At 58.1% G+C, this 23,326-nt stretch overlaps 2 protein-coding genes across 5 annotated transcripts; one reads left to right on the top strand and one right to left on the bottom strand.

Annotated features, from left to right (window-relative positions):
• Positions 1 to 2,963: 2,963 nt before the first annotated feature.
• Positions 2,964 to 17,219, top strand: ARHGAP4 (Rho GTPase activating protein 4). 4 transcript variants are annotated; one of them, XM_036887152.2, is made up of 22 exons: positions 2,964 to 3,122; positions 7,508 to 7,715; positions 7,791 to 7,953; positions 8,127 to 8,189; positions 8,460 to 8,642; positions 9,206 to 9,334; positions 9,418 to 9,639; positions 11,734 to 11,835; positions 11,986 to 12,177; positions 12,271 to 12,352; positions 12,631 to 12,658; positions 12,909 to 13,014; positions 13,607 to 13,667; positions 13,772 to 13,849; positions 13,945 to 14,079; positions 14,177 to 14,282; positions 14,380 to 14,613; positions 14,702 to 14,775; positions 14,856 to 15,039; positions 15,213 to 15,305; positions 15,584 to 15,674; positions 16,660 to 17,219. In XM_036887152.2, exons 1-22 carry the CDS (start codon positions 3,056 to 3,058, stop codon positions 16,891 to 16,893), a joined length of 2,835 nt encoding a protein of 944 aa, XP_036743047.2. In that variant the 5' UTR covers positions 2,964 to 3,055; the 3' UTR covers positions 16,894 to 17,219. The 4 variants fall into 4 exon arrangements, with proteins under 4 accessions (XP_036743047.2, XP_036743046.2, XP_036743044.2 ...); XM_036887151.2 differs by having other exon boundaries at positions 12,268 to 12,352; positions 12,912 to 13,014; XM_036887149.2 differs by having other exon boundaries at positions 12,268 to 12,352.
• Positions 17,220 to 17,334: 115 nt separating this feature from the next.
• AVPR2 (arginine vasopressin receptor 2) lies at positions 17,335 to 20,665 on the bottom strand. Its single transcript, XM_036887186.2, has 4 exons — positions 19,883 to 20,665; positions 19,367 to 19,420; positions 18,163 to 19,047; positions 17,335 to 18,023 (listed from the first exon to the last, which is right to left on the bottom strand). The coding sequence occupies exons 1-4, from the start codon at positions 19,986 to 19,988 to the stop codon at positions 17,830 to 17,832; spliced, it is 1,239 nt and encodes a 412-aa protein (XP_036743081.2). The 5' UTR covers positions 19,989 to 20,665; the 3' UTR covers positions 17,335 to 17,829.
• Between the last annotated feature and the right edge of the window lie 2,661 nt (positions 20,666 to 23,326).

Genomic DNA, 23,326 nt, shown 5'->3' with positions numbered 1-23,326 from the left:
GCAGCGGGCTTCGTTCCCAGGCTCTGATTGGTCCGGCGAGGGCGCACTCGCGCTTTCGGCCGCGTCCGGCGCTGGTGGGAGACAGCTCGCAGAGGCTCCCACGGCGTCTTGTGGTGCCCTCCTTCCTTCCCTGTCCAGCCCATGGGGATCGGCCATCTACCCTCCGTGCCCTGCATTCTGGCGGGCCCGTTGACGCTCAGCCACCCCCAAGCGGTTGGGTTTCCTGGGCGGGGGCGGGGCATCGGGGAAGCCGCCGGCCCTGTTAGTCCAGGCCCAGCGCTTCCCCCCGCCTTTGGGAGGGGCCGCGTCTGGGTCGTGAGCCCAGCCGAGGCTAGAAGGCTGAGGGTGGGAAAGCAGGTCCCTCTGCTCACCTCGCCTAGTGGCTGGGGGTGCGCTCTGGGGACGTCTCGCCAGAGGATGAACCTAGTCACAGAGTTGCCCAACCTTGACTCCTGACTCCCCCATCGTTACACTTCTGGAAAGCTGACTTGTAGAAAAACAGGAGGGATGGCACCGCATCTTCACGTGGGACCCCACTGTCCTCTTCATGCTCTCCTCTCCTCTCGCTGACGTGGTTGGCTGTAACAGCCTCCCCGTCCCTCTCATCTCCCCCAGGTCCATCCTCCACGCCCCAGATCTGACTACCTCAGGCCTGCATCACCCCTCAGGACCAAGTGTACACTCCGCTCGTCGACGGGTTTAGCAAGATCCTGCAGATGTGGCCTGGTCCTGCAGCAGGGTCTTGAAAATGTGGCTGGATAACGGGCATCTGGATTCTTCGAAGGAGAACAATGGAGCTGAGACTAGAACAAGCAGTAGGGCCTTAAATGCAAAACAGGCTTCCCAAAAGTTGGGGCTAATTGAGGTTTTAAAGCAGTGGCTGATGGGGCATCACAAGAGTATTTCTGGACTCAGAAAAGGACAGAGGAGAGCAGTTGAAAGTAGGGTCTGAGGCTAGTATGGCAGGAGGTTCCTGTGGGCTTCAGCCCTGAGTCTGGCTCTCCTGAATAGGTGAGGAACTTTTGGGGACCCGTCAAGGCTCGAAAGGAGGGTAGAGGTCCAGGTGTGTGGGAATTGGCTGATGAGGGACATGGGTTCCTGACACAGGTGCAGGTTCAGAGGTGGGTGAGCCCTTGTGGGAAGACTCAGAACAGTGGTACTGAGACCAGCTACGGGAAGCCCAGGCCCAGGGCCTGCTGGGGTCCAGCCAGTTTACAGGCTTTCCAGCCCCCTGCCTCATGGACACATGGCATCTTAGAGAAGGGCTTGGGTACTGCCGGAGCCGGGAGCTGGGGTGGGGTACATTTTCTCTGGGCAAGAGAATTACTCAGTTGAAAGGCAGGAAGTACCCACACAGCCTCCCCTCCCTCCCAGAGCTGCAGGTGGAGGTCCTGAGTGCCCACAGTTGCACAGAGCATGAGTTGGACATCCATGCACACACATGCCTGAACTCCTTGCCCTAGTGCCTACAGGCCTGCCTCCCTGGGCACAAGCCTGGAGTCTAAGTGCCTCATCCATTTCCCACCATTTTTTATTTGAGAGGGCATCTCTCATATTTATTGATCAAATGGTTGTTAACAATAAAATTCTGTATAGGAGACTCAATGCACAATCATTAATCAACCCCAAGCCTAATTCTCAACAGTCTCCAATCTTCTGAAGCATAACGAACAAGTTCTTACATGGTGAACAAGTTCTTACATAGTGAATAAGTTCTTACATGGTGAACAGTGCAAGGGCAGTCATATCACAGAAACTTTCAGTTTTGATCACGCATCATGAACTATAAACAATCAAGTCAGATATGATTATTGATTTTATTTTTATACTTGATTTATATGTGAATCCCACATTTCTCCCTTATTTTTTTTAAATAAAATGCTGAAGTGGTAGGTAGATGCAAGATAAAGGTAGAAAACATAATTTAGTGCTGTAAGAGGGCAAATGTAGATAATCTGGTCTGTGCCTATAGACTAAGTATTAATCCAAGCTAGACAAGGGCAACAGAACATCCACAGATGCCATTTCCCACCATTTTTACCCCAGGGATTTCTCTCCCACTCATCTGAAGACAGTTGTATAGTCTGGCTTGTCCCCTGCCACCTGCATCTTGCCTTCTCAATTTATTGGAGAAAAGCTGTTGCCCTGTGGCTTTGAGCTGGTAGAGAGGGGTGGAGGGAAACTCCATCACCCCTGGATAATGGAGGCCCCAAGACTTGCCCCTAGGCTCACTAAGGCCCTGCTCTGACAAGGCAGGTGCAAACTGCAGGGGAAAGGAGGCAGAGAAGAGTCTCTTCCGGCAGCAGGAAGTGGTAACCACCTATGGGGAAACACGGCTTGTTCCTCCCTATGGGGTTGAGCAGAAGTGGAACCTTGCAGAATTCTAACTCCCCATCCCCCAACAAGGGGGCCTGGAGGGAATAATGGCTGAGGTTTTGTTCTCTGGTGCTGACCTTCCTTCTCACCAACTCTGGGAATTTCCCATCCTGCTCTCCAGGTTCCTTGTGCTTATATGTCTCAGGGCTGTGGCTTGGGAAGGATGGACCCCATCTGATGTTTTGAGGATCTGGGGGAAGCAGGTGACCCAGGGGGTCCAGGGCTTGGAGCAGCTATGGTGTCATTGCCCACTGGCATTGAGGGCCAACAGCCATGCTGTGAAGGATGCAGTCCGGCCCTGGTGACCAGACAGCCTTCTAGGGAGGTGGGGGGACGTGGGGGGATGGCAGCTAGCTTGCTGGGCACCTTGGGGCTCTCATACAGGCCCTGGCTGCTTGACAGCCGAGCTTGGGCACAAGGCAGCCCAGGTGCCCGCCCAGCGTCCAGCCGGAGCGGGAGCGGGAGCGGCAAGGCCTCAGCAGAGGACACCCCCAGCAGCCCCTGGCGGGGGTCGGGAGCAGCGCCAGGCCTGATTCGCTCCGCCCCGGGCGCCACGCTGGGGGCGGGGCGGGGCGGGGCCAGAGCAGACCGCTGGCTTCGCTGCCCCAGGTCCCTGCGCCGGGTCCGCTCACGGCCGCGTGGAAGCAGCGGGGTTCGACGGCGCGGCCGCCCTGCTGCCATGGCCGCGCACGGGAAGCTGCGCCGGGAGCGCGGGCTGCAGACGGAGTATGAGACTCAAGTCAAAGGTGAGAGGGCACTGGGCGCTTCTGGCCCGGTTTCCTGCAGAGACCCCGAATGTCGTGGGGGAGCCCGAAAAGTCCTGCTGCTGGCCAAGCCCAGTGCCCCCCCTCCTTCCCTCCCACCTCCCACTGCCCCGGGCCTCCGGAGGGGGCTGGGGGAGGGAGCGAGCCCCCCGCCCGCCTTTCCACGCCCTTTGGCCTCATTCGTCCCCCCTCTCCCTGCTTCTTTCCGTCCCTTCCTTTGATGGCTCCGCCCTCCTTGGTTCTCTCAACCTCAGCCCAGGAGCAGAGGAGGGAAGCGGGTGCACCAAGGTGCGCGCCAAAAACTGGCACTCCAGCCAGAGCGAAATCGAACACCCCCACTTTGCTGAGGGTGGCGAGGTAGGGAGTCTTAGTGCCTTGGTGGATGGAATGAAAACCACTCCAGTCCCTGCAGCCCAGTCCCTTTGCCCTCCAGTGGGCACTGAGGTGGCTCAGAGTGAGCGCTGCTGTCTCTTTGCCTGCGAGATTCCACAGGGCCCGTCACACGGCCTTCTGAGGGTTGGCCTCTTTGGGTTCTGATAAACCCTCTGTGCAAATTGCATGCAAATTCGTGTTGCAAATTCTTAGTCTAATAGCCTCTGTCAGTCTTATTCAGAGTGTGGTAACTCTTGTAAAGGAAAGAAGGCAACTGCCAAGTGCCAGCAGTTTGGGGCCATAATGTTTCCTGATGTCTTCAGATGTGTGACCCCCCCTATGTTACCACTGAAGGAAACTGAAGCTCAGAGAGAAGCAGTGACTTGCTTGTGGTCACACAGCAGTACAGCTCCTAGGAGATAGAATGAAATGACCCTTGAGGTTTCTTCCAACTCAGAGATGCAGGTTCCAACAGAGTTAAGTTTTCCAACCCAAGCAATTTATACCAAATTATGCCTGAGTCCTCCCTGTCTAAGAGAGGTGGCCTCTTGCTGCTCAGAGCCAGCTTGACATGACTTGGTGCAGGGTGAGCCAGCTTTCCAAGCCTCACCATCAGCATTTCTTAGATGGAGATAATGATCCCCATCCTGCTTCTCCACAATGACATGAGGCTGAGGGCCTTTGGAAACTCTCCAGTTAGCAAATATGGCTCTGTTAATTCACACTGAAAAATTGGGATTTTGAGCCAGGCTGCTTTAAGGTGTTCCTTGCCTGCTCTGGGTCTCCCATGATTTTAGCTTCTGTTCCCCATCCCTACCCCCTCCAAAGAAACTTCCTACCATGCTAGAAAAACAAGATCCTGTCTTGACACCCTAAATTCTGAAAGGTCAGCAGAGTCGTGGTTTGGGCGGCCATCTTCTGTTCTGCTCTGCTCGTCAGCAGAAGTGAGACTGTATGCCTTGCTCACAGGAAGTGTTGATGGGGCCCACGTCCCAGCTGTGCAATTCAAGCACATGTGGATTCCATCTTTCTTCTTGACAGATGTTTTGTATGCATCTATTTTGTCCAAGACCCTGGGAAAACTTTACAAGCAAAAGAGAACCAGTTGCTGTCCTCCTGTGGTGGCTCACAGGTCTATGGTGGGGGGAGGCAGGAGGAGACCTATATTAAACAGCCCATCTCGTGGTTATTTTCAATTGTAATGATAAGCAGTATAAAGCAATGTCAGGAAAGGGAGTGGGAAGTGGGCCACACCTAGTTTGGGGGGAGGTCAGGGCGGGTGATGGGTGCACCAGAGCTGAGTTAAGAGCTGGGCTTTGACACAGCCTAGGGCCTGGGGGTGAGGCACAAGTTCACTGGGCTCAGATGGTGCTGATTCACAAGTCTCCTATTCAACACCAGACAGTGTGCGTGTCTGGGTCCCAACTAAGGAGTGGCTGCCCTGAAGACTGCACAGGGCAGCTTGGCCCTAATGCATTCAGCACTGTTCCGTTTTAGTAGTCCCCAGAGAACCTACTGCTCTGGGAGTGCGGGCCAGATGCCAGAGGAAGGTGAGGTGAGCCGGGATGCCTCAGACCTTTTTGGAATTAAATGAAATCTTTTTTTTATTAAGGTATCACTGATGTACACTCTACGAAGGTTTCACATGAAAAACATTGTGGTTACTACATTCACCCATGTTATCAAGTCCCCCCCAACACCCCATTGCAGTCACTGTCCATCAGCGTAGTAAGGTGCCACAGAGTCACTATTTGCCTTCTCTGTGCTACACTGCCTTCCCTGTGACCCCCCACACCATGTGTGCTAATCATAATGCCCCTCAATCCCCTTCTCCCTCCCTTCCCACCCACCCTCCCCCACCCCTTTGGTAATCGCCAGTCCCTCCTTGGAGTCTGTGAGTCTGCTGCTGTTTTTTCCTTCAGTTTTGCTGAAATGAAATCTCTTTTTATCCAAAGAATCTTGCCTTGATTCAGTGAAGACCCTCCTTATTTCCAGCGGCACAGAGCCACTGCACCTGGCCTGTGTTGCTGAGCTGGCCGCTGGAGCCCGGCCTTGGGCAGCGTAAGGAGCCTGTCTTTCTCACTTGGCTCTGCCCTGCCCTGCATTGGTTTGATGGTCCAGAAGCACCCCCACCCTAGGCTTCCATTTACCCAGTTTGACCCCTTGGTGAAAGAGAATGCTCCTGTTTGGCAATTGCAGCGAAAACGTGAGGACTCTGGTCCCTGGGCCCCTCACTGAGTGAATGCTGGGGCTGGGGGTGGAGAGGCTGAGGGACAGATGACGCAGGCAGCACTTCTTTGGTGCCTGGGGTTAGGGAGAGGGGCCCAGGGGCCGAGAATAGGGAGGGGATGTTCTGCAAAGGGAAATCAGAAGCAGAGATGGGGAGGACGGGCAGGCAGAACCACAGAGGCTGCCCCTTGCCCCATAACCTGTAGGAAGTCACTGGTGGGACAGAAATCGAAACAGTAGCAGTAGCAAGCTATTCACAGCAGAGTCTTTTCAAGCAGTCACCTGGGTCCTGTTGATTCTCGCCTCCGTCCAGACCAGCTCCGTGGTCCAGGCCGCCACTGTCTTTTGCTCGGACCAGTGCACTGGCTGCCAGCTGGACTGGGCACTTTCTCTCTGTTACCTGACCTCTGCCTGGGCTCCCCACGGCAGCTCAGGGAGACCCTGAGAGCAGAGCTGGACCACGTGGCTCAGCTGCTGCGGCTCCCCCTCTCCCTTGGAGTCCAGCCGGGAGTTCTTCCCCAACCACGGGCCATGTGCCATCTGCCCTTGCCAGCCTCTCAGGCTCTCCCCTACCCCCGCCCAGGGCAGCTTACTCCAGCCACACTGGCTCCAAAAACATTCTCTGTTACCCCTCTGCCTGAACACTTTTCCCCCAAATGTCCCCACAGCCCCCAGTGTCACTTGTCCTGACAACTGTCCTCTAAAAGGACCCCTCCCACCCCCACTGCCAGCTCTGATCTCTCCTCAGCCCCCATGTCTGTGCCCCCGTTCTCACCCCAGCTCCATGAGGGCCGGCACTCAGGCAACCCTCTTTGCCACTGTATCTCTGTGTCTAGACCTGCCTGGCACACACACGGTGTGTAATCCACATTCTACTGAATGAACAAATCAGTTAATGTCCCTTCCTGGGCACATGGACAGAGATAAGTAAGTGGGTGACCTGCTTACCAGAAGTCAAGCCATTGCCTTATTTACCTCCAACACCCAGTGCCCCTCGGACACCCAGCGCATGGCAAAGCTTTTGCAGCAGGTTGCTTAAGCTCTTTGCTTTAGATCTGTGTGGGGAAAGCAGCATTGCCAAATCAGCCAGCGATAAGGTGTCAGAAGTGTGGGGTTACTGGGTGTGGCCCTGTCTGCCAGGAGGTGGGGGTAGGGTACCGGGGTGGGGGTTGGAGTGGGAAGTCGGGACAGAAAATAGGCTAGCCCCCTTGGTGCCCTCACTCGTCAGCCCTTTCCCCTTGGGGCTGAGGCCACCAGGTCACTGCAGGTGTGGCAGAGTGCCATGGCAGCCTCAGCCCTGAGCAGCCCCTGTGTGTCTGTCTGTTTCCAGTAGAGGCCGCCCTGCCAGGCTCCTCAGCACCTGAGAGGCAGGAAGTGGCAGGGGAAGCGACTCAGGGGCTTTCCAGGAATCAGGGAGTGATGGGAAGCCCAAGTGAGAGGTGCCTGGCTGGGGACAGGGCAGGATGGGGCTCTGTGTCCCCACCACGACAACCCACGGTAATCCTCCCACGTCTGCCAGGTCTGCTGCTCACCCCCAGGCCTTTGCACCACTCTCCCCTCTCGAACAGCCTACTCAGTCCTCTTCCATGGGTGCGGCCTGGCTGGTTCCCTTTAGCCACAGCCTGGAGGGCTAGTCCCCTGGCCCGGCCTGAGTCCCGCTGGTGGACTGTGCCCTAAGCCCCCCACCAGGGGCCATCCTTCTTCCTCCTCAGCCCTGGCCTCAGGCAGACCGCGTGGGGGCCTGAGTCGCACCCCCTGCCCCACAGAGATGCGCTGGCAGCTGGGTGAGCAGCTGCGCTGCCTGGAGCTGCAGGGCGAGCTGCGGCGGGAGCTGCTGCAGGAGCTGGCTGAGTTCATGCGGCGCCGCGCTGAGGTGGAGCTGGAGTATTCCCGTGGCCTGGACAAGCTGGCCGAGCGCTTCTTGGGCCGTGGCGGCCGTCTGGGGGGCGGCAGCCGGGAGCACCAGAGCTTCCGGTAAGTGCTGGTGAGCAGTATAGTGTGGTGGGGCCCAAGGCCCTGCTCCGGGTCTGAGTGCCCCTGCATCCCCAGGAAGGAACCATCCCTCCTGTCACCCTTGCATTGCTGGGCCGTTTTGCTGCAGCAGACACGACAGCAGAGCCGGGAGAGTGCAGCCCTTGGCGAGGTGCTGGCAGGGCCCTTGGCCCAGCGCCTGAGTCACGTCGCAGAAGATGTAGGGCGCATCGTCAAGAAGGCAAGGCCCTAGCCCCTGGCGGGTGTGGAAGGCGTCAGGACAGAGTGAAGGCAGCCTGTGGGTGCTCGGGCTGGTGGAATCATGGCTGGTAGGGCGGGGGAGGCCAGGCGAGTGCCAGGCAGAGGGGAGCTGAGGTGCGGGTGCTGCCCAGGTCACATGCCCTCTCTCCCCAGAGTAAGGATCTGGAGCAGCAGCTGCAGGAGGAGCTCCTGGAGGTGGTGTCAGAGCTTCAGATGGTGAGGATGGGGCAGGGTGCCCTCCGTCAGAGGGAGGCCATCACATCACATCCTCCCAAGCCAGGCTTGAGGAGGAGGACCGGGTGCTCAGGAGACACATGGGTTTTGGGAAGCACAGGCCCAGGCCTCTCTCCCTGCTTTGGGCCCAGGGCTCGTGTGGAATCACCTAGTTCTTAGGTCTGAGTCCCAGGTGATCTGGGAGGATGAAGAAGAGGGCTGGGCATGGTCGTGGCCCTGAGCAGGGCTGCCTGGCTTTGGGCCTCCCGGCAGGCCAAGAAGACATACCAGGTGTACCACATGGAGAGCGTGAATGCCGAAGCCAAGCTCCGAGAAGCTGAGCGGCAGGAGGAGAAGCGGGCAGGCCGGAGTGCTGCCACCGCCACCACTGCCACCACGGAGGCAGGGCCCCTCCGCAAGAGCTCCCTCAAGAAGGGAGGGCGGCTAGTGGAGAAGGTGGGCCGAGACATGCCTGTCTGTCTCTGAAGGCTTTGGCTCCTGGCCTCCATCTCAGCAAGTCCCTGGCCCTCACTGGGGTCTCTTGAGGGGGAAGGCAAGGCTGGGAAGAGGAGGGCTTCGGCTGGTCAGCCCTGCTACCTATGGAAGGTTCCCCAAGCTGGGGTGGTGCACAGGGGGGAGGAAGAACAGTCACGGGGCCTGGGAGCACATATAATGGGTGACCAGGTGATGTGCAGGGAGAAAGAGCATTTGAGGTGGGTCTTGACGAGATGATGGGGAGGCACCTAGGCAGGCAGAGCTGAGGCAGAAATGGGACTACGGGCCTGAGATGGGAGGGTTTCTGTGTGGCAAGGTGGGTGTGGGAGGATGTCAGGAGTTCTGGGCCGTGTTCTTCAAGGGGCTTGTGGAATAGCAGATGTAGCTGTCTACATTTGGAGGGGTGGAGAATGGAGAGAAAAGTGTTGGGTATGTGGGAATGGGGGCTCCATGGGAGACTGGAAACGGGGGCTGACCAGCTGGTTGAGTGGCTGACCCCAGTGTGCTTGTGTGGTCTTGAGCAGCGTCAGGCCAAGTTCTTGGAGCACAAACTCAAGTGCACAAAGGCACGCAATGAGTACCTGCTTAGCCTGGCCAGTGTCAATGCTGCTGTCAGCAACTACTACTTGCATGATGTCATGGACCTCATGGACGTGAGTGCTGGCTGGGCAAGTTGGGGGAGACAGTGCCCACTGTACCGGGGCCTACCTGAGCCATGTCCTTGCTTCCCCCCTAGTGCTGTGACACAGGGTTCCACTTGGCCTTGGGGCATGTGCTCCGGAGCTACACAGCTGCTGAGAGCCGCACCCAAGCCTCCCAGATGCAGGGCCTGGGCAGCCTGGAAGAGGCGGTAGAGGCCCTAGATCCTCCGGGGGACAAGGCCAAGGTGCTAGAGGTGCATGCAGTCGCCTTCTGTCCCCCACTTCGTTTTGACTACCAGCCCCATGAAGGTGATGAGGTGAGGGTCACTGCCCCTGCCCCTTAATGTCCCAAGCATCTGCATGAAGGGCCAGACACCAGGGGTTTCCCTTCTCCATCATCCTGAACATCCCTGTCATTCTCTCCTGCATTGTACCCTCTCCTCTGTGTCCTGGATCCTGTGTTTTCCTCTTTCTTAGTTAATTATCCTCATTTCAGTGGACACCTCCCCCAGTACTTTCTGACTTCAAATGTCTGAAAAATGTCTCTATTCTATCACTGAAACTGATAGGTAATTTAGCTGGATATAGAATTCAAGGTTGAAAATCATTTTCTCCTTTGAATGTTAAAGGCATGGCTCCAAGCTTTCAGTATTGTGAGTGACAAGTTCAATGCCATTCTGATTTCTGAACCTTTCTATGTTATCTGTAATTTTTCTCCCTGAAGCTTTTAAGGTAGTCTCTTTTCCCACTTGTAACATTTTACCATGAAACTCCTTGGGAGTCCTTTTTCCTTCACAGTGCTAGACAACCAATGGGCCTTGTCTGTCTGGCAAGTTGTAGCCTTAGCTTTAGGGCTCATATTAGTCCTTTGATAATTTCCTCCCTTTAATTTTCTTTTCTTTCACTGCCAAGAATTCTTGTAACTGGATGTTGGACCTCATGGGTTGATTCTCTAATTTCCTTATCTTTTCTCTTTCCTTTTCCCGTCTGTATTTTTTAATCCTGCTTCTTAGAGATTTCTTCAACTATCTCTTCCAACCCTTTCTTGAATTTTAAAAAAATTTACTCTGATTTTTTTTTTGTTTCTAAGAGTTCTGTTTTGTTTTCTGAATTCCCTTTCTTCTTGTTTCCTGGATACAGTATCTTTTCAAATCTTTCTGAAATGTTCATTTTTGTTTTCTCAACATTTTCCTCTGTTCCCTGCATTTTCTGTTTTTTTGGGGTTTTTTTTTTGCAGTTTTTTAGAAAGCTTGCTTTGGTCTGTCTTCCATTTTAGAGCTTCCCTCAAATAGGTGGCAATTCTTGGCCATCACTTCATACTTAAGAGAAGGTACTGAGAGGTGGATTTACATACTTGATGTGTGTGAGCAGAACCTGTCAACAGTGGGTTTCCCCACAGGGTGGCTGTTCAAGGACTCAGGTCATTGCTGTGAAGAGACCCACATGGTGGGGAATCAGGGGGCATCTCAATATAAAGGTGTGAGAAAGGATTTATATGACTTGGGCTAGAGTTACGGTGCCTGGGGGAGGGGTTTGTGTCAGGAAGCAGGGATGGGGGCTGAAGGGAGGTTAAAGCTGTCATTGGTGAGGGAACAGCCATCACTCATATTAGCCAGCACAGAGGGAGGTTGGGTCTTTTTTGTGGTTTGGACAAAGTTCTTCTTTTTGTCTGTGCTAGGACGTAATTACAAGGTGGCTATGTCTTCACTTATTGGGCCACAGAGTGGCCTTGTCTGATGATGATGCTCTGTGACATTCCACATGCTCACAGCTGTGAGGGCCTGGCTGACCCCACATGGCGGCAGCTGCTTTGCTCTTTGTCACCAGGAGGGAGTAAACACTAACTCCCCATTCCCTTCCCTACCCCCAGCACCCACCATCTGACTTTCTGTCTCTATGAATCTGACTCTTCTACATACTACCTCAAAGAAGTAGCATCATACATTATCTGTCCATTTGTGACTGGCTGACTTCTTTCGCTTAGCAGAATGTTTTCAAGGTTCACCCACATTGGAGCATGGATGAGCCAGGACTTCATTCCTTTTTATGGCTGAATAATATTCCATTGTGTGGATGTACCCCATTTGCTTATCCAGCCATCAGCTGATGGACACCTGGGTTGTTTACACCTTTGGCCTATTATGAGTAGTGTTGCTGTGACGTGCATGCACAGATTTCATTTGCATGGATGTGCTCCTTTCTCTTGGAGAGATTCCCTTACCATTCTGCAGAACTGAGTGTATTATGCATCAAGGCCTGGTGGTCCTGCCATCCGCCACTGAGGCAGTGCAGATGGGCCCAGTTCCCTCATGCCCCAGAGACCTTGGTGCCCACTGCCTGGCTCCACTGCTGTGGCTCAGCTCTCTGTCCTCAGGCTTGGTGCTGAGCCTCTGGGACACTTCCCTGTGCAGGTGGCTGCAATCCAGGTTGAGATGGAGCTACGGGAGGAGATTCTGCCCAGAGCCCAGAATATCCAGAGCCGCCTAGACCGACAGACCATCGAGACAGAGGAGGTACAGATGGCCCAGCCCAGGGTGGGGACCGGGAGCTGGAGGCCCCTAGCCAGGTGGCCGTGGCCTCCACTCCCCCTCCCTCCTTACCTGGACTTCCTGTCCCTCCCTTCTCTCCCGCTTCTTCCTGCCCTGGGGCTGTCCCCTCCCCAGGTGAGCAAGACACTGAAGGCCACACTGCAGGCCCTGCTAGAGGGGGTGACTTTGGAAGATGGGGACGCACTCGACTCCTTCCAGGTCAGTCCCTCCACCGAGTCCCTCAAGTCCACCAGCTCTGACCCAGGTGTTCGGCAGGCCAGCCGGAGGCGGGGCCAGCAACAGGAGACGGAGACCTTCTACATCACGGTAGGGAGCGTCTGGCTGGGGGTACAGGCCGGGCACAGGGAGGGCCCAGAGCTAGGACTAAAACTTGAGGCTCTTCTGGGGGCTTCCCAGAAGCTCCAGGAGTACCTGAGTGGACGAAGCGTCCTTGCCAAGCTGCAGGCCAAGCATGAGAAACTACGAGAGGCCATTCAGCGAGGTGAGCTCCGCTCCCGCTCTCGTTGGCCCCTTCGCCCCCACCCCTGGGCCAGGAGCAGCACTTGCCCTCAGCTCTCCAGCGTAGGAGCACCACCTGACCCCTGCTCCTCTCTGCCCAGAGAGGGTGGTTGGCGTGCAGAAAATGACCCAGCAAGGGTCCAGCCCCTATCTAGCCCTTGGCCTTGCTGCCGCCCTTGGTCTTCAGGCCACACCTTTCTCTTTGCGGTGCATTGAAGGCCTCCTGGCCTAAGAGGCACACCAACGGTTTCTCTTACCCAGGTGACAAGGAGGAGCAGGAGGGGTCTTGGTGAGTCCTTCATGAGGGGCCAGTTTGCTCCAAGGAGCTGGGGTTCTTCTGGGGCCAAGCAATGACATCCCTGCCCTCCCTCTCTTGGTGGCCCAGGTCTGCTGCTCATTCCTCTGTGGCCTCCTTTTCCCACTTTGCCCAGTGGGTTCTGGAATAACTATGGAGCCCCAGGGCTGTGTTTGGCTGGGCTGGAGCATCCTATTCTCCAGACTGCTCCCCTCAAAGCCAGCTCTGTTTCACTGTTTCACAGCAGGACCCAGTACACACAGAGAAAATTCCAGAAGAGCCGCTACCCACGCCCCAGCTCGCAGTATAACCAGAAACTCTTCGGGGGAGACATGGAGAAGTTTATCCAGGTGCTTGCTTTGCTTCACACTCTAGCTACGTGCAGGCCCTCCCCCTGCGTTCTGGTCTCTCTTTAGCCTCGGGCCACCTTTGTGGCTCAGCTTCCTGTGACCCCAGTGTCCTCCATTCGTGACCACTGGACAACTGTCCCTTCCTCAGTGGGCCTTTGCCAAGCTTCCACTGGCCAAAGGGCACATCTGTAACTATAACAGGCATCTACAGAAAGCCTCTAGCAGGAACATTGTTAGGGGTAAGAAGTGGAGCAAGTCAACACAGGGGAGTCCGCAAGCCCCACTCCTGGTACCAGAGGGCCCAAACTGTGAGATAAAGGGAGCAAGAAAGATCAGGAAAGAAGAAATAACACCACTGTTTGCAATGATGTGATTATGCCCATAAACATTCAGAAGAATGGACAAACTTTTTAAATGAACAAATTCAATTTTTGTGCAATGTTACTTGCCTTGAGATCAACATTACACCTGTGAATAGATGGGAGTGGGTCCAGCAAGCCTTGTGCTAGTCCTTGTTGTTGACAGCCATAACATATCGTTAAGAGAAAATGAAAAGCGAGTAGATAGCAAGGTGAGCCCTCTCTGTCCGCAGAGCTCAGGCCAGCCTGTGCCCCTAGTCGTGGAGAGTTGTGTCCGCTTTATTAACCTCAACGGTGAGTAAGGTCCGGGCCCTCCTGCCCCTAGCCTGGTGCCCGGCACCTGATCCTGGTGGGCTGGGGAGGTGACTCAGTGCCCACCCGCTCTCGTCTTCCCTCAGGCCTGCAGCACGAGGGCATCTTCCGGGTGTCTGGTGCCCAGCCCCGGGTCTCGGAGATCCGTGATGCTTTTGAAAGAGGTGGGGACAGGCACAGTGGGGGAGGGGGTGTGGAGGGACTAGCTAGAGCCAGTGTGATAGGCCTTTTGTCCCTGTTTCCTCCATGTCACCACCAGGGGAAGACCCGCTGGTGGAAGGCTGCACGGCCCATGACCTGGACTCAGTAGCAGGGGTGCTAAAGCTGTACTTCCGAAGCCTCGAGCCACCCCTTTTCACCCCGGACCTGTTCGCAGAGCTGCTGGCTTCTGCAGGTGAGCCTGAGCCTGAGGCCGGCTGGGTAGGCGTGGCCTCTGGGGTGGCCGTGCTCATGCTCTGTGCTTCTATCCTGGCTGGTGGCCTTGGCCACAGAGCTGGAGGCTGTGGCGGAGCGAGTGGAGCACGTGAGCTGCCTCCTGGCACGGCTGCCCGGATCTGTGCTGGTGGTCCTGCGCTATCTCTTCACGTTCCTCAACCAGTGAGTGCTTCTTGGGGGGGCCCCAGACAGCTGACTGTGGGGGTGCAGGGGACACTGGGCGGGGAGCTCCCTGCTTGTGATGCACGTGTGCCACTAGCTTGGCCCAGTACAGTGATGAGAACATGATGGACCCCTACAACCTGGCTGTGTGCTTCGGGCCAACGCTGCTGCCCGTGCCTGCGGGGCAGGACCCAGTGGCCTTGCAGGGCCGCGTGAACCAGCTGGTGCAGACACTTATCATGCAGCCTGCGCGGGTCTTCCCGCCCCTGTCCCTGCTGCCGGGCCCGGCCTACGAGAAGTGCATGGCACCGCCCTCTGCCAGCTGCCTGGGGTATGATCTTTATGCTGTGGGGGTGCAGGGAGGTCCAGCAGAGGGGAGCTTCATCCAGTCACCCACCTTGCTCTGTCCTGGATCTTAGGGATGCCCAGCTGGAGGGCCTGCCAGGGGAGACAGAGCCGGAGATGGAAGCTGGGACCCTAGCCCCGGAGGATGGTGAGGGAGGGGGCAAGGAGGGCCCCACCGTGTCCCCAGCCTGACTCCCCCCCCCACACACAGACCCCCCTTCTCCTCAGACCCGGAGGGGGTTGTGGAGGCTGTGGCCTGCTTCGCCTACGTGGGCCGCACAGCCCAGGAGCTGACCTTCCAGCGCGGGGATGTGCTTCGGCTGCATGAGCGGGCCTCAGGCGACTGGTGGCGGGGCGAGCGTGCTGGTACCTGGGGACTCATTCCTCACAAGTACATTGCGCTGCCCACGGGGTGAGTGAGTGGTGCTGCGAGGCTCCGCAGGGCTTCCCATTCACCCAGGTTTCTGGCCCTTCCCCGACCCTGAGTGAGCCTTTCTGGCCACTTCTGGGCCAACACTGAGCCTACTGGCCCTCAACCCACACGCGAGAACAAGCACTCTAAACAGGCCATCTTTCTGACCTCAGGGCAGAGAAACATGCAGCCGGCCAGGGGCTGCAGGCTGCAGGGGAGCTGGTCAGCAGTGCAGAGGCCATCTTGGCTGTGGAGTTCATCCATCGGTGAGGAAGGGAAAGACAGCCTCTTGGGAAGACCCCTTCTAGTGGCCCCATGTGCCCACCCCGGCCTGAGCACTGCTGTGGGCCAGGCCGGAGGGGGCTGGGGTCAGGCTTCAGCCATGTGGAGAGGGGCCCAGAGCTGGGACAGTTGTCCAGGTGAGGGATTCCAAAGGAGGACAGGACAGACCCCCTTGGCCATGCCCCAGGATGGGAGGAGCCACAGCCAGTTTAGTGCAGGGCCTTCCAGGGACCCCACCGCACTCACTTTCTGTGCCCTGCAGGCCAGAGCCAGGCACCCCTGGAGGCCCCTCTGGGCCCAGAAGGCATTGCGTTGTTCCAGCCTCCCCAGAGCGACACGTGGAGATGGACAAGGTGAGAATGAGGACTGTGTGACAGGTGGGGGGCACCTTTCCTGGGGTGGGGCGAGGGTCTCTGCCTCCCCTTATGGACCAAGCTCTTCCCTCCCAAGGTTTGAGTCTGCCCCACCCAGCCCAGGGAGGGGCAGGCTGGCAAGGGTGAGCGTGTGGTGCAGCGTGGGCCCAGAGGCAGGGCAGACTCGGGCATTTGGGCCCCTGTCTGGTTTTTGAGTGGGAAGTAGTCGTGTGAGGGAAGGGCTCCCGGGCAAGCTTCAAGGCTGCCATCAAGAGCCGGGCTCAGTGATAGGCGGTGGGCTAGGGAGGGTGAAAGGGTCAGGTGGGAGTGACGCTGGAGGGGTCGCTGGCTGGGAAGGGTATTGGTTCTTGGAGGGGTACAGAGTGGGTGCTCGATGTGGCCCTGGCAGGGGTTGCAGCCTGGGCACACCTGGCTCCCTGCTCTGCCCGATGGGCCCAGTGCTCCCTGTGAGCGCCCAGTGAACACCACTGGGCTGAGCTGGAAGCCCTGGGGACAGGCCAGCCTGAGGGGAGGGGGCACAAAGAGCACTCGGTATCCCCCCACCCAGGAGCAGGAGCTAGGTGGCTGGTGTAGGACAGGGCAGCTGAGAGACACCAGGGGGTAGGTGGGCAGGAGGGCTGCAGGTGGAGGCTGACCGGGAGCCCCCGGCACTCTGGTGGCCCCTAAGGTCTTGGGGGAGGGTGACTGTGACCTCAGCCAGGGAGGGAGTGGGTAATGAGATGAGAGGGGGCCTTGGGCCCAGCCAGAGGTGCCCCCACTTCTGGGCTGGACTGAGCATCACCGTCCCCAGAGGAGGCTGTGACAGCCACAGCAAGAGCAGCCAGAGGGAAACCGGGCAAGGCAGGAGGGGCGGCAGCTGTGGGGCTCACGGACAGGAGGGGCCTGGTGACAGGGTGCTGGCTGAGGCCGGGCAGGTGGGTAGACACTCCCACCAGGTGCCCTCCCTTTCTCTCCTGTCCACCAGGCTGTGGCCCAGACCATGGATTCTGTGTTTAAGGAGCTCTTGGGAAGGACCGCTGTCCGCCAGGGCCTCGGGCCGGCATCTGCGAACTCCACCAGCCCTGGGCTACGCAGCCCAAAGCCTCTGGCCTGCAGCAGCCTTGGCAAAAACAAGGGCTTCTCCCGTGGACCTGGGGTGCCGGCCTCACCCTTGGCGTCCCATCCCCAGGGCCTGGACTTGCCCTTCAAGCCACACTGAGGTGACTGTGGTGAGACTGGGTCCCCTTCCCAGGCCCTTTGCTTCTCCCTGGCCCTGTCCAGCAAGTGCTGGGCACCTGCTCGTGACTGCAGAGAGGAGGACTTGGTTGCCCAAACATGTTCCCAGTCCTGGCTTAGGCCCCCCTGGGAGGCAGCTGAAGGAGGAGGCAGGGGAGAAGCCCCTCCCTGGCTTTGTTGTGAGGACTTGTCAGTGGCTGTTGGGTGACAGGTGCCCTTGCTCAGAGAGAGCACCCAGGCCTGTCTCTGCCTCAGCAGGGCTTGCCAGGTATTGACGGGCATTCATAAAGATGTGTGCATTGACCCCTGCATGCGAGCCCGTCTTCTGTCTTGGGGGGCTGGACAAGTGGGTACAAGGGCAGTACCCTGGCAGTTGCACTGCTCGAGTCCAGATGCTGGGACTCTGGACAGATGGCGGGTTGGGTGGCCAGACCGTTTCTGTCCAGGTCCCTTGCAGCCGAGCTGTGTGGGTCAGGAGCCTGCACCTGTGAAGGCTCAGCCACCGCGGTGTGCGTCTGTGTGCGCAGGGGTGTGAGTGCATGCCTTTCCGTGCTTCCCCACACCCGCTGTGACCCCGGTCCAAGGAGACTCATGGGGTGGGAAAGGAGCTGGGACGTTTATTAGAGAGACAGTGAGAAGGGAGGGCAGAGGGGGACTAGACAGGTGGGGAAAGAAAGGTTCCGGGGCTCCCTGCAGCGTCCACTGGCTGGGGGTGGAAGCCTGTGCCACCCCAGGCCCTGCGACCTGCTGCTGCCCTTCCCCTTCCTCAGCGAAGGTGTCAGGGAGCTGACCTCCGGGCCTCTCACAAGCCTGGAGCCAATTCCCAGTGGGCTCCCCTTTGCCAGCAGCTCCCAGGGCCAGCCCCGGGCCAACAGCTGAGCTTTGTGGAGCCTTTGCAAGGAAGGCGCCCCCTGGCTTCTCAGGAGGAAGTGTCCTTGGCCAGGAAGGAGCTGGCTGTGGTACAGGACTCATCTTGGGGTGGGGCGCGCCTATGAGCACAGCACAGCAGGCTGCGCAGCTCTGAGGACACGCTGCTGCTGAAGGACGCGTAAATCCAGGGGTTGGTGCAGCTGTTGAGGCTGGCCAGCAGCATGAGCAGCACGAAGGGGGGCCCTGTGGGGGTGGAGAGCAGTCCACGTGAGCGTGCTCGTGCTCATGGGCCCACAACCAGATGTATGTGGGGGGGAGGTGAAAGTGCACACGCAGCCAAGCCCGAGTGGCCCCCCACAACCCTAGGCACAGCCACACCCACCTTCCCGCGGCGCCTCTGGGTCCCATGCAGCCCACAGCTGCACCAGGAAGAAGGGTGCCCAGCACAGCACGTAGACAACCACAATCACCAGCGTCATCCTCACGGTCTTCGCCATGGCTGCAGACACCCGGGCTTCCTTGCTGGGACTGCCTGTCTGGTGCCTTCTGCGGCGACCCCCAGCCCTTTCTCCCTGCCCTGGCATCAGGCTGGCATGAATCTCCCGGAAGATGAGCACTTGGCAGGCAGCAATGCCCAGGGCAGGTGCCACAAACACCATTAGGGCAATCCAGGTGACGTAGGCACGGAGGCCCCAGGGCTCGGCAAAGCGAGCCCAGCAGTCAAAGACCCCGCTGCCGTCTCCCACATCACGTTGGGCGAAGATGAAGAGCTGGGGCAGGCTGAGAATGAGTGAGAAGGCCCAGGCCACCAGCACTGGCCGGTTCCAGCGAGCTCCACCTCCGTGACGGTATGCCAGCATGGGACGGCAGATGGCACGGTGGCGGTCCAGGGTCATAGCCAGAATCATGTACGAGGAAGCATACATGCCCACCATCTGCAGGTACTTGACAGCCCGGCACAGAGCATCAGGCCCATGGAAGCGGTCAGTGGCATCCCAGGCCAGCTGGGGCAGCACTTGGAACAAAGCCACAGCCAGATCTGCCAGGCACAAGTGGCCAATGAAGACGTGCATGGGCGCCCAGCGACCCCGCCGGCCCCGCCGCACTAGGGCCCCCAGCACCAAGCCATTGCTGAGGCCCACAGCCACAAACATGGTGGACAGCAGGGCCAGCTCTGCCCGGGCTAACAGTGGGTCCCTCGCAGCCAGCGGCTCCTCCTCACTGTGGTTGCTGGGTGGGACAGGTCGAGAGAGGGGCCACTGTCCAGCTGGGCAAGGGTCAGGGGAGAGGCCAAGTTAGGGAGTGTGCTCCGCAGGGAGACCCAAGCCTTAGGAGGTTCCCTCCTGCCTCCCACCTTCCAACACAGAGCACGCTATCCCCCCCCACCTCGTGGTGAGGGGAGGAAGGGCAGCTCCAGCCCCCAGGGTGTCTGGAGGACCCTGCCCTCTCCTCCTCCCATCAGCAGCCTGGAAAGGAGGGCTATGGAGGTCTCTGAGCGAGGGGCTTCTGTGGTTTCATCCAAACCCACTGGCTCATCCTGGTGGAGGGATGTGGGATGGGTAGGGGCCCGGTGGCGGCAGCCTTACCAGAGGTCGCAGATGCCATGAGTTTGGTGGGGCCAGGGCAGGTATCCTGAGCACCTGAGGGGACAGGGCAGCAAGCTCAGGCTCCCATTCAAGGTCTCTGGACAGGGGCACTTAGAGAGGTGCCAGGGTGGCAGGGTGCCTGTCTGTCTGTGTGGTGGAGTAGATGTCTGGCCTGTGTGTGCGACTGTGTGTGTGTGTGTGTGTGCATGTGTGCATTCCAGCTATGATTACATGGGAGCACACCCTTAGCCCCATCAAGATTAGTGAGGTCTGGCCCCAGTGGGCCAGACATGGACCTCGGGACCCTACTACACTCCTCCCAGGGGAAGACAGAGTGAGAGACACTCAGAAAGATGGATGAACCGAGTCTAAGACCCACCTAGGCAGCCCACGAGACCTGACGCAGGCATTTAGACGCCCTTGCCCTGACAGAGTCCAAGAGAGGCGGCCATCAGAGGGCTGTGGACTGGGCATGAGGGGCCAGCATGCCCCCCAGGACCCCTTGCAGCCCCTTACCTGGATGAGCTCCCATGTCCCTGGGCAGCTGGGCGGCGGCAGCGGCAGCGGGCTGGAAGGCGGCCCAGCAGCTCAGATCTGTTCCCCATCGCCTGCCCCGCCCCATCCCGGCCTATGGGAGTGACCTGCCCAGGAGGGGACTTCCTCCCCCGGCCCCCTAGCCCCCCCTTGCCCGCTTCTCCTGGCCTGCTGCCTGTGGCACCAGGAAGTAGGCTCCTAGCCTCTCAGCCTCCTCTGCTTCCCTTCCTGTCCCTAGACCTCCCAGGTCTGCCCCCAGGACTCCTTTCACCCCTACTCCTGAGGGCCGCAGCCCTCCTGGCTGAGCCAGTTCCCTGTGTGGCCCAGCTACGACAGGCTGCCTGTTCCCACTTGCCCCCCACCCACAGGGCCCACATTACTAGAATGTTGGGTCTGTTCTGGCAGGGCTCTGGGAGAGCACGTAGTTCATCATCTCCATTTCATAAATGGGGAAACCTAGTCCAGAGATGGGTAGGGTTGGCTCAGGGCCACACAGCTTTTTCTGGCAAAGCTTGACTCCCCTTTCCCAAGCCAGGCTCCTTCTGTCCCTCCTGGGCCCTGGCAAGGAAGGGGTGAGAACTCTTGGAGTCCCCGCTACACATAGGGTTGGCCCCTCCTAGGCCCACAAAAGCCCCTCCCTGTCCTCAATTAGGGCTGCCAGAGCTGAAGCACAGGAAGGGAGGAGGTGGGGTGGCGTTAAGCGACGCCTTAAAATGTCCCTGTGAAATCCAGCGTCCAACCCAAGGCCCTTTGGGAGCCTGGGACCCCCCCCCCCCATGCTTTTCCTATCCCCCGAGCTCCTGCACCCTTGCGGAGCTCTCTCTCCCTCCCTTGACATAGACACAGATCTCCATTCCTGCATACTGTGTGGAGGGCCTTCCCCACCAGGAAGCTCCAGGGCTGCGCCCTCCCTCCCTCCCCTCCTCAGTCTCCAGCTCCCCCTAGCCCATTCTCATCCCTGTCCCCTGCTCTTGTCACAGGCCCTGGCCTCACCTGAATGCCCCCAGGGCTAGGCTCTGGGTCCAGATAACAGTTTTTCCCTCTTTGTCCACCTCTGCAGTTGACATGCAAGGCTTGAAGACCCAAACTGCCTGGCACTGACCAAGTCCCAAGCGCAGTCAAGGCCAAGGCCTCCTCTTCTGGGCCAGAGAGCCTGATGGTACCCATCCCCTCCCAGGCCCCGACAGGGCAGAAGGGGACGTTGGGGCAAGTGTCTTACACACTGCTCACACCCTCAGCACTACAAATCGCACCCTGGCATACCACACACACAGCCCCCAGCCATCCCCCCAGGACCCCCACATTACACATGCATGTCTACAGTATTTTTTATTGAGCCATTTGGAAGTCGGTTGCAGAATGCAGACACTCTAAATCTGAACACTTCGGCTTCTAGGAACAAGAACATGCTCACTTTGCTCTGTAACTGCACTTCCATTATTATGCACAAATGACTTGTCTACTGCTGTTAAGATCAACAAAAATGGTAAAAAGTGGAGTTCTGGGGCATGATTCTAGAACAGATTTTTCAAGGAAAAGCTGTGAGCTACTGGGAAAAGTCACAGCACACCCAATATGTCCTTTCTTCCGTCCTTGTGCCCACTCCCTACCCCACACTGTGCCAGCCCGGTATGGCCTTAGGGGCCCCAGTCCCCAAGAATGTCCCAGCCTTGCGTGGCACTGAGGCACCTGCAGAGGAGCACCTGTCCCCAGCTGTGTGACCAGCTCTCTGTGCCTCAGCTCCCACCTCATTCCAATGACGGCAGGTTAACCAACGGTGATAGGATTGGCAAAGACCTGGAGCTGGGAGATCAGGAGCCCACAGATGGGCCTCCTTTCACTGTACAGAGGACAGCACAGGGAGCTGGTGGGAGAACAATGCCAGCCTTGTGGGGTGTAGGTAAAATTGTGACATTTCCAGACTATCTCGCCTGGCTTTAGCACATCTGCACATCAATAGGTGTTCAGAGGTGGAAAGAAGTATGGCTTGAGTGCATTTGTGTCATTCCTCAGGGGTGGAGAGAAGGTCATCTCCTGTCAATGGGTAATGACCTGGGCAAGGAGGGCTTATCTGTACCTGAGAGGTTAGGGGGAGGGCTGGTTTTGCTTCTGCTGGAGCAGGAAAGAGAGAAGGCCCCAGACTGCAGTTTGTAAGCAATAAACAGGTTTCAAACTTTATTTCTCCCTTTGACTGATTTCAGTTTTTAGAGGTATTTTGCCCTGGGATTTCCTCTCCCCGGACTTACATGGATAAGTGGGCAGTCATCTCTTTATGCATTTCTCTGCGGGGACCCCAGTGAGGCCATGCAGGGCTAGATCTCAGTGGAAAGCTGATGCAGGGTGGGCCCCTGAGCCTCGAGGCCAGACCCTTGGCAGCTATGCTGCTTGAACCTCCTTGTTTCCTATGCTTGAGCCCAGAGAAAAGTTCCTGGGAAGGGCCCCTGGCCCCTGCAGTTGTCTCTGGACTCCAAGTAGTAAGGGGAGGAGTTTGTGTCCCCACCAAGGCTAAGACATCAAGGGAAGCCATGCACACAGCTTTCCCCTGCTCAGCCAGAGCAAGTGCCGGGGGCCTCTGGGAGGGATTGAGAGCACCAAGGCCAGAGGGTGTGCCGGAAATAGCCCAGATATTCAGCCGGGAGCCCTGGAGGCTCTGGAGCCATGGTGCCCACGCAGGTGCTGCATGGGCTCTGTGCCAGGTGAGAGGCCCACCGCCTGCAGCAAGGAGCCGCTCAGAGGCGAGGCCCGGGGCAGCCCCTGCCCCAGCTGCCCCATGGGGACAAGAACGATGGGGCTCTGCAGCAGCAGTTCCTGGGAGGAAGGGTTGCCCGGGTTGTTCACCACCAGGGCCACGTGAGTCAGCAGAGATGGCACTGGGCTGCCCAGAAACCCCTGTCCTCTGGGTGGAGTTAACTGGAAGCAGGGCACCTGCTTGGAGTGGGGGTGCACTGCCCCCACTCCTTGGGGCTGGCAGATGGCCCTGGGCCTGCCTCCCAAACACAGGCAGTGATGGGAGAGAAGGAGGGATCCCCCAGAAACACTTGAGGGTGAACCAACTGGCCCACAATCATCCCAGGGAGGCACTGGGAGGCTGGCTCTGAAGGCTGGAGAAGGGCCTGGCCACGGGGCTGGCCAGTTAGCCTCAGTGGGCATCCCCCCATCCTCCCCATGACCCCCACCCCATCCCCACTGGCTCCCACTGAGACTGCACTTGCAGGAAGGGTTCTGTGAGTGGCCAAGGTGTTGGACCCAAATCTCCTCCAGTCCAGGATCTTAGAAGAGGCTAGAAGGGAGGGGGGCTCACTGAATGCCCCAGGTGCCAGCCATTGGGAGGGTCCAGAGCCTGCCAGAGGGGTCTGCTTATCCTGCTTTGTCACTGTCTCTTGTACTCAGAGCCCTTGTTCTGTGGATGCAGAAGTGAAAGGACCT

The sequence above is a fragment of the Manis pentadactyla genome, chromosome X (genome assembly GCF_030020395.1).
Source record: "Manis pentadactyla isolate mManPen7 chromosome X, mManPen7.hap1, whole genome shotgun sequence".
Lineage (NCBI taxonomy): Eukaryota > Metazoa > Chordata > Mammalia > Pholidota > Manidae > Manis > Manis pentadactyla.
Note: the sequence above shows the minus strand (reverse complement) of the source record. Positions and strands in the feature narration are given on the sequence as shown.

Excerpts from the sequence above, each read along its gene's own strand:
- AVPR2 (XM_036887186.2), bottom strand. The coding sequence starts at position 19,988 with ATGGGGCGGGGCAGGCGATGGGGAACAGATCTGAGCTGCTGGGCCGCC. Across the intron at positions 19,421-19,882 it reads GGACATGGGAGCTCATCCAG|GTGCTCAGGATACCTGCCCT; the intron begins GTAAGGGGCTGC and ends CTGTCCCCTCAG. Across the intron at positions 18,024-18,162 it reads CCCAGAGGCGCCGCGGGAAG|GGCCCCCCTTCGTGCTGCTC; the intron begins GTGGGTGTGGCT and ends CCACCCCCACAG.
- ARHGAP4 (XM_036887149.2), top strand. The coding sequence starts at position 3,056 with ATGGCCGCGCACGGGAAGCTGCGCCGGGAGCGCGGGCTGCAGACGGAG. Across the intron at positions 14,283-14,379 it reads CTCTTCACGTTCCTCAACCA|CTTGGCCCAGTACAGTGATG; the intron begins GTGAGTGCTTCT and ends GTGTGCCACTAG. Across the intron at positions 15,306-15,583 it reads GCTGTGGAGTTCATCCATCG|GCCAGAGCCAGGCACCCCTG; the intron begins GTGAGGAAGGGA and ends TGTGCCCTGCAG.